This window comes from Acanthopagrus latus, chromosome 13, assembly GCF_904848185.1.
Source record: "Acanthopagrus latus isolate v.2019 chromosome 13, fAcaLat1.1, whole genome shotgun sequence".
Taxonomy (NCBI): Eukaryota; Metazoa; Chordata; class Actinopteri; order Spariformes; family Sparidae; genus Acanthopagrus; species Acanthopagrus latus.
The window spans coordinates 26,492,560-26,502,237 of record NC_051051.1 but is presented as its reverse complement, the minus strand read 5'-3'; the positions used below and the strand labels follow the sequence as shown (position 1 = coordinate 26,502,237).

Sequence of the window (9,678 nt, the reverse complement as noted above, 5' to 3'; positions counted from 1 at the left end):
ACTAACCTCACCCGAAAGGGTGCCTCAGATCCTGTCCAGTGGACGGAGCCTTGCCAGCTGGTATTTGAGAGGAACAAACAAGCCCTCTGTGGGGAGCTTCTCCTCCACGCAGAGGGATGGTGGGGGTAGGTTCGGCCAGATGGCTCCCTGGCCAAAGTCGGGCGGTGGAAGTATGTGGAGGTGAGCGGGCACCCAGTTACTAATCACTCACTGCCTTTAAATGCAGTAGTGGGCTAGACCTTGGATGGAGGAGGCATGAGAGACGCACTGGAGAACAGTAGGAGAGCAGGAGATCATTTTGTTTTTCCCCCAAAGTTGAAGTCAGATCTTCCACCTGGTGATGCATTCATTTTAATAGTGTTGTTTCCTTCTCTGTAGTACATAGAGCCACCAGAGTTAAATTGATTCATAACCAGCAAAAAGTTACATATAGAATGTTTAAATTCTGATTTAAAAAAATTCAAAACTCATTAATGTCACATTTAAACACACTGTCAGACAAATTAAAACAAGTAAATGTAGTAAATACTGTGATGGAGTGTAACTAAATACATTTACTGAAGTACTTTACTTATTTTGAGGAACTTAAGTATTTATTTAAGTATCTTCTACTTTACACTTTCCTTCCTTTACATTTTGGAGGCAAATATCGTACTTTTTAATCATTAAATGAATTAAAGAAGTAAAGTAACTTGTAACTTTTCTGACTGCATGCCACACCAGATAAATGTTGACTATCGCACCTGATAATTGGTCCATAATTGATGAACATATATCCTTCACACACTTGGGGTGTATCAGTCTGTCGCTGGAGGAGCTGCCCAGTGCTGTGACAGTGACCTGCAGGGGGCGGGACTTCTTCACCAGCAGTGATGACAGCTTGTCCATCATCCTGCTCTCTCCCAACACCTGCACTGGGTCAGGAGGGCATCCCAGGGTGGAGCTGGCCTTCTTGATACGTTCATCAGATCTCTTCCTACCTGCTGCTGAGATGTGCTGCTGCAGCAGCCTACTCTATAGAAAATGGCTGATGCCACCACAGAGTCATACAACACTGAGTAAATGAAGCTGTAAGACTTGCAGGCCTCTTTTGAGGACACACATTTCATTAGACTAAAAGAACCTGGCAGATCGAGCATAAACAAAGACTTACCTATATTTCTTGTGACAACAAACGGCTGTAGCAGAAAATAACTGTTGTCACCAGTTAAAGATGAAATCTCCTTCACAGATCAACAGATTTTAATCTTGATTTAAACCTATTAACCTTTTAGAACATACATGTGTGCTACTGTTGTTGAACACTATCTCTTGTCAGTTTGACTGTTCATTTTTAGTATCTCCGACTAACATCTCTCTGGATTTGAAATCAGAGAATATTTGAAGTTACTTCGTTACTATGTACTTCTTTCACGATTTAACACTTGTGTTTTTCATCTATACACTTTTGTTTCACTGTCTGATTGTCATGATCATAACTGTTTGAGGACATTCACTGACAAACAGAAAAATAAACCACCATTACGTTATTCAAGAAGAACAATAATTTAGAGACATGTAATAAAGCCAATAACACAAAACCTTTCCATACAATCATCACTTTTGTAAATGGTGAATAACCACATATTATTGTTTTATTATTATTATTGTCCTTCTTAAATATTTAGCAACATGGTGTAACATGCTGAAAAGCAGAGTGTGTATTGGAAAAGCATTCACTTGAAATTGTTAGTGGCTCTTGTTTCGGAAAAGTGAGCATCTCCATCGACAGCACAGATTTTGCCTGAGGGCAGGCCTGATGGTTTGATCCCTGAGCCCATAGATGAGAGCACTCAGACATCTTGGAAGGATAGTCAGGCACACAAAGCATACATTGTAAATCCGCATGAGGGTTAATCTACCTACTCTTCTAGCAATGGATGTTAAAATGGTGGAGCTCAAGGTGGATGTAAGAATCAGGCTCAGCTGAATCAGGTGAAGCAGAAGTGTTTGAAGAGCCTTTCTAGCTGAGGCTTTGTCTGTTGAAGCAGACCTGGCTACCAGAACTACACCAATGTAGGAGGCAAAGATTACAGCACCAACTGACAGGAAGAGAATGCTGGAATATGCTTCTTCAAAATAATTAAAGATTGGTGTGAAAAACATTGCTTCCATACTGCAAAAGTCATTCATTTGCAGATCAAGGGAGGTTGTTGTGAACACATATAACAGCATAAAAACTCGAATGAGGATGTGAATAAAACTGAAGGCCCACACCAGAGCAATGATGATGCTCAGGCTTCTCATGGTAAAGATGGCAGCATGCCTCAGAGGATAGCGCACAGCCACAAATCTCTCAACTGACATCACAGCCAAGGTGAGAGGGGAGATGGTGATCATGAAAACTGAGAGCAGAATGAGGGGACCACATGCATAATATGACATTCTTAGCCCTAGAAAAGCCAGAATGTAGAGCAGAAGGTTCGACACCAGTGTAGCAGTGTCTGCAAAGAGCAGGTTGAACAGCAGGATGTAACGGGATGTCTCACAGAACACCTGCTTTGACCTCAGGGTGAACAGCAAAACACTGTTAATGTAGAAGAAAGAGCAGCTTGATCCCACAGATAACATGCTAAAAAACATTAGCTCATGTGATACTTGATACTGCAAATAAGTGGTAATATTAGCCTTTGGCTGCAAAACAGACAACATTACAGAACGATATGTGAAGAATAAAAGACTCTTCTGGCTTGTTGTACCAGTAAACTGCAACACAAACAAAGAAAAGTTAATCATGTCAAAGAAGCTCAAAATGATCACCACAATCACCTGTTGAGTTCAGAACGACAAATTATTCATCAAAGTTGAGCAGTCAAGTCAGCAAGTTAGAGGACATGTTTGTTTGCACAGACAGCAGAAGTGGTGTGCTGCTGGTGTTTCCTGCAACACAAGCTATATATGCTTTGTCCTCAGGTCAACCCCACATGATATCATTACATCAGCATCTTGTTCACATCAGAAATTAGTAATGTGACTCTTTACAACTGTCTCTTTCACACTCGCCCCATTTTCTCCCACTGCTTACAAGGTCATGGTCATTTTCATGACTGACTGATGATCTAGTCAGCCCTCATTTTCATGAAAGATTTTGTGGCACACAGAATAGTAATGTGAACTTGAGGTTCTGTGGTATGATAGATGGTAGATGATTGGGAGAAAAGGGTACTGGCAGCTTATTTGAAGTGCCGGTACACAAAAAAGGCCAAAATTTGTGAAAGAGCAAAATTCAAAAGTGCTGGCCCACTTCAAGAACTTGCAGGGACCCATCACTGTTCAAATCTATTTGTTCTGCATCTCTGAAGATTATATCTGCAACAAGATGAAAGCAACTTAAACGCTCAAAAACACATTGTTTACAAGGGTCAGCCAGGATTGACTGAGCTTTCTTCGACATGGCCTGAATAATGTATTGCGTTAAATTCAGGTCACTGCTAGGCTAGGCCATGGTTAGTTGAAGATATTTAACTTTTAACTTTCAGGGAAAAAAAAAAAAAAAAAAAACTTCATGTGTTGTGTGTGGAGAACCAGGAGAGGCAGCTTCTGCTCAGCTGCTCGAAGCTGTCCGGCTCTGGAGGGTTCCGGTGCAGAGCCAGATCTTCTGGAGGAGCAAACATACAGTGTACATACAACCGCAAAGCATTAATTCACGTTTGTCGGTTTTAATTGTTCTGCTGTTATTTACCACTTTGTTGTGTTGTAAATCCCAAGTCTGCACAAGGTCTTATACTCTGAAAATGTACCAAATGCTCTATATGGTTTTTTCATTACATCTGCTGGCCTGGCTCTACTTGGTTTGACTCAGTGTGGCTTGAAGTGTGTATTAAACCAATGATATGCTTGTCCTGATCCCCAGCAAAAAGTCCCCACTGACAAAGTTGCTCCACTAATTCAGTTACAAAAATGTTTAATTTACTACAACTTCTTCACATTAAAAGTTATTTAAAAGCCTTTCATTTTGAACGTCGTGTCTTTACCAGCAGTAACTGAGCAGTGCACATGACTCCTGAAACAGCTGAAAATGAATGAGATGAAACAGATTCTGTTACAGTTAGAAGCTACATAAGTATTAAAAGCTGAACACAAAATGACTCTTTCTTTTAGGTGTCCTGCACAGACACGAGGTGACTGTATTATTATAGAAATGTTAGGGGGAGACAGTGTTTGTTAAGGGTCGGCTGCAGTAGTCAGACATCACCACAGCCTGCTTACAGACAGGGTGACCACGGCTTGGCCTTCTCCAGAGCAGGTCCATTGGTGGCGCGGCTCAGCTCAGCTGGGTGCTGTCAAACCGGTGTGTCAAAATGAAATCAGCGCTGCTCGTTTTGACTCCATGCGGCCTGCTAGTGGAAAAATTTCATTACTCCTCATCATACTACACATGGGGCGGTAGGTCACCCTCCAACAGCATGTGTCATTCCTGTGTCTGATTTCCAGCTCAATCTGCTTTTGCTGCTTGATACACTATACCATATATATATATATATATATATATATATATATATATATATATATATATGTGTGTGTGTGTGTGTGTGTGTGTGTGTGTGTGTGTGTGTGTATATATGTATGTGTTCAGCTGTATGTATGTTGATAAAAGAATTCTGCGGAGGCAAGCCTGGGTGGAATGATAGAGCCGTCTTTATTGAGACAAACTTCGGTTAGCCTAGCGTCCGAGCAGACTGTGGCCGCACATCTGATGTTCTCCAATCTAGGGCAAAGTAATGCCAAACGTTTTTGCCCTCTTGCCCCATCAGAACTTCTGGTGCCTTCGAGCTTAGGAATTCTACCAAATGCCACCCCTTCCTTCTCTTCCTGTGCGAGGGTTTTTAGAGTCCCTTTCCAGCACACACCCACTTCTTCTAATTGGTCACTTTGGTAAATTATCCAATGGACTAAAATAGGAGTTGACCTGTCTCCCTCGTAAACTCATCTAACTTGGCTGCATTCAACTTCATGTCTTGTCCCCAAAATGACCCAAGTGGGTTTCCTGCTCTTCTACGGGAACATAAACATTTAAGCATCTCCCAGCATTTGGCGTGGGGGTCAACCTCAGGTTTAGTACTTTATCATGGCCTGCCGCCTGCTAACCTGTAGCACTCACAGAGTTACCACTCTGACCCCTGGAGCTGTGAACCCACTCTATCTGCATTCTTAACTCACATGAGGAGAAACAATTAGTAACCCGGGATGTGTAGGAAACACACAGATACTACAATAGATAGATAGATAGATAGATAGATAGATAGATAGATAGATAGATAGATAGATAGATAGATAGATAGATAGATATACTATTGTCTGCTTCTCTCAAAGATAGACCTAGCAAGAGCCACTTCTGGAATCCTTCTGACACGTGCTGTTGCAGGTATGGTGGAACCACAACATTGACGACCACGGCCGTGCTCTGTTGTTATGAATATTATATTCCATTCATGTCATCAGATCACCCTAAATCCTCCACACTGGTCCTTTAAACACATGTACTTGATTGACAGATGCTTGATATTTGATGGCCATATGTTGTTTCTCCACCAGTCTTTAAAACTGTATGCTGCTATATAGCTGTAGAATGTCTATTAGATTTATACATTAGGTTTTATTTTATTCTACTTGAACATCTGATACCTGGAACAAAACAGAAAACAGCCTGAGATGCAAGATATTAAAAGTTTGGTGATGTAGCATGATGAGGAGTGTTTTTGTTGCTATGGAAATATTGTTTTTAGTTTGGTGAAATACTCTGAGGTACCACACCACAGAGAGAAATCCCCACATCTCACATCTCCCCTGGTAACTCATTTAGAGGCATTAAACATTCAGACCTGTACACATAAATGTTTTCATTAAATATTGATATAATTAGTGCCTCTTGTGTTTGTTTTCAGTAATCTCAGTGGGAAGAGGCTGATGTGTACCTGTGTGGAAAGAAAGAATGGCAAAGTTCAACAAGAATAAACAAGTCCAAAGTTAATCGAGAAAACTTCCACCATCATGTCTGTCTTACGAAAGTTAACATGAATCTTAAATGTTTGTACTCGTAAATACGTATGACCGTGATTAACTAATTTAAATTACTTAAATAATGTTTCACATTTCAAACTGCTCTTCATTAAACTATTGTTGAACAATAAAAACTGTCCTTTAAACCCTAAGCAGAGCTTGGACAGAGAGAAACATTGGCTGGCACTTGCTTAGACTGTTCATTGTCTGTTTGCCAGCCCAGTGCACTGTAGTGTAGAAAGTAATGAAAGAGTAGTAGCTATGTGTTATTTGGAGTAAGTAGGTTACAGTATTTATGAATATAGGGGTGATAGGGTGAGTCTTCTGAGCTGTTCCACCTTCAAGTCAGATCCAGTAAGAACTGCTAATTATGTGCCACAATCCCTCATAGTAAGTATTGAAACTCTGTGTAGGATTTATTATCTGGCACCTGGCTTAGATGTACTCTCCTGGTCTCACCCTCTACCACACTGACCACTAAAAACGTGAAAAGGCCTTCTAGTGTCAGTCTGGGATTGAGGATTTATTTTCACTCCTGCCTGCCAAAAAATATTGTAGTACAGTGCATCAGCTCTCTCTTATTCGACTGCTGTTTACTTAATGTACATATCATCAATAACGCAATTCACATGAGGTGTAATCCGCTAACCTTTCTTTGTGAATACAGATAGCTTGTTGGCCTTAGCTAGGTTGGTAGCTTCCTGTTGATTCAAGCTTTAATTAACTAAGCTTGCTTCAGCTCCAACCACCCTCCACCAGTTTGCCCATTTTGATTAGCTGGTAGTTAGCTGGTATCAGGCCCTGCCAAGATGGTGACGGGTGCTACCACCAACTTCGAGCATCATTGTGGCTAAACCTGTGGGTGGTTCTGTCCACTATTTGTACAAAAAATGTTTATATTTCTGCCCTTAATTCCACCTGCTCACGTGAAACTGTTAAAATACAGTTTTTTGTGTTATTTGGATTAGCATTTTTTTGTATCATTCATATCAGAGTTTAAAACAAATGGGAATAAATGCATATTTTAATGGAAAAAAGAAAAATGTAATGACTCGTTAATGACTTTAATGACCGTATTACCTCTAATCTTCTCACAAAATAACTACAACTGCAACTGACTGTTGAAACCACTGCTTTAAAGCTGCAGATCCTCTAATGGTCAGTGGGCACTTTAATCAGTCAAAAGATCCTTTGAATTATATCTTGAAATTCATAATAAAAAGATAAATGAAAGGTGAAGGTGTCTGTAGTTTATTTCACCTCCATGTGGCTTTTTTTCCTTAAGTTTAGAATCACTAGTCTTCATGCTCTGGGACATGTTTCTTTAATTGACTGGAGCCCTGTCGTAAACCTCAGAGTAACTGGTGTTGCTGTAATGTTGTTTTTCAGCTTCTGAAACCACTCTGGGGTGATAAATCCCTCCCATCTGACCAAGCCCCCTGATAACTCATTTAGACACATTAAATATTCAAACCCTTACTCATTAATGTTTTCAGTAAATATTTACATGAATATTGGTTCCTGTGGGTGTTTATCAGGACTCTTCTTGGAGACATGATGACATACCTCTGCGGAGACAAATGATGGCAAAGTTTACCAAGTTAATCAAGTCCAAAGTAAAAAGAGAAAACTTAACTTCTGTCTTCCATACATGGACATAACAACTTTTTGTTCAAAATTGTACACCAAGCTGCACTTGACCAGATTTTCATATAGACAATAAAATGTTGGTACAACACAATGTTCAGCATATTTTACATAGTAAAAAAAAGTATTTTTATTGAAAGCTTTATCTTACCAGGTTTGTCCCACCGAGATCAAGCTTCTCTTTAACAACACTGACCTGGCCTAGAATAGCAGCGACTCAGAATTGGAACAGTAAATGAACAAACACTATTAACTATTAAATATATTGAGGGATGCAATGTTTTTAAGTTTAAAATATGTTTTTTAAATTATTTTGTGCAGTATGTGCAGAACAATACACTGACTTATCTTGAGCTGGACCAGACTATGTCCCAGAAAACTTACAAGCTTCCATTACCAGTTCAGTTTTTTCAATAATTTGGGAACAACAAATTAGGAACATTTTATACTATCCATCTCCATGATTGATATAGGTCTGAAAAAAAGGCTCCACCAATTGCTGTTTCACACCAAAAGAAGAACATGACTTGTACTAATACCTTAGAAATACCAGTAGCTCATGGCGCTGGTTAGCTCATGGCGCTGGTTAGCTCATGGCGCTGGTTAGCTCAGTTGGTAGAGTCGGGGTTCCATGTACTGAAGCCGTCCCCTTGCTGCAGCAGCCCAGAGTTCGGGTCTAATCTGTAGCCCTTAGCTGCAGGTCGTCTCTATTTCCTGTCACCTGTCTGAGCTGTCCTCTAAAATAAAGCCATTAAAAACAAAACAAAAGCAACAAGAAAAACCCAACAACCTAGAAATAAAATAAAGACCCCCACCAAATCTCATATTACATTATGGTTTCTCACTTTTTATATGTTTGAAAGTAATGAAATAGAGAGGCAGTGACATCAGTTGTAAAGTAAAGTACAGTACAGTAAAGTAGTCCTCCTCTTGCTGGGGTACAGAAAAACCACTGTGACAAACCATATGTATAACTGCCATATGTAACAGTATACTAGTACCAGTAGTTGTAATAAAGGCAATTTGTTAAGTTTAGTTATGACTAAAAAGTAATATCTGACTGATACACATGGAATCTTCAAGTGATAAAATGTTGGCTTGTGAAGAGTTTGGGGAGGCCTCAGACATTCTGGCCATTTTACACATGACTGTGGCATGGGAGGAGAACTATTCAACCTCAGTGATCTTATACTTGGAGAGATGAAGGAACACAATCAGGAACTCCTAAATCCAATCATACCCTTACTATGGAAGCTGAGTCTGAGGAAATGGGGGAATGGTAGCCAGTCTCTCCGTCAAAAAGCACCTTGCCAGTATTATATTGTCATCAGTGCATATTCGAGAGATTTTCATGCTGTGTGGCAGCTCTTGGATCAGAGGCGAAACATCATTCAAGAAACTGAAACAAGTCAATACAGCACTTACAGATTTACCATGACCTGGATGACTGAGAACCTTCAACATCCACCAAAATGATAACTCACCATCCTGGAGAAGGACGTTGACAGACTGTTCAAGACACAGAACCCCTGTGACGGAACCAGATGGTGAGAAAATCGCTGACTGTTCAGTCTGCAAGAAGTGAAATGGAAAGAAATAATTGAAAGTCATTTAGTGAATTTCTTTATTATTTGCCTCTACCTCTACCAGTGCCATTTACAACTCTGTATCAGACACAATTATTATTGTGTGCACAGAATACGGTTAACAGGTGGTATGGAGAGTTTCTCCTTTCACTTTGATGCAGAACATACAAGTTGGTTGGCTGTATTGGCTCTAGTCTTTGCAGTGTGTTGAAATGGCACATGGGATGCGAGAGGATGCTACAGACGGCCTTTGTTGCTGCTAGTTTTTGGATTTGAGGTGTGGTGTGTCCAGCCTCTTAGAGGAGAAGATCAGATAATTGTAAATAGGATCATATACTGTAAACACACACACACACACACACACACACACACACACACACACACACACACACACACACACACACAC

General features: G+C 40.2%; 1 protein-coding gene across 1 annotated transcript; it reads right to left on the bottom strand.

The window, feature by feature from the left end:
• Window positions 1–949: 949 nt before the first annotated feature.
• On the bottom strand, window positions 950–2,983 carry LOC119031375 (odorant receptor 131-2-like). Its single transcript, XM_037119805.1, has one exon. The coding sequence runs from the start codon at window positions 2,773–2,775 to the stop codon at window positions 1,729–1,731; it is 1,047 nt and encodes a 348-aa protein (XP_036975700.1). The 5' UTR covers window positions 2,776–2,983; the 3' UTR covers window positions 950–1,728.
• Between the last annotated feature and the right edge of the window lie 6,695 nt (window positions 2,984–9,678).

Bases quoted from the DNA above. Each gene is read 5' to 3' on its own strand.
- LOC119031375 (XM_037119805.1), bottom strand. From the start codon at position 2,775: ATGATTAACTTTTCTTTGTTTGTGTTGCAGTTTACTGGTACAACAAGC.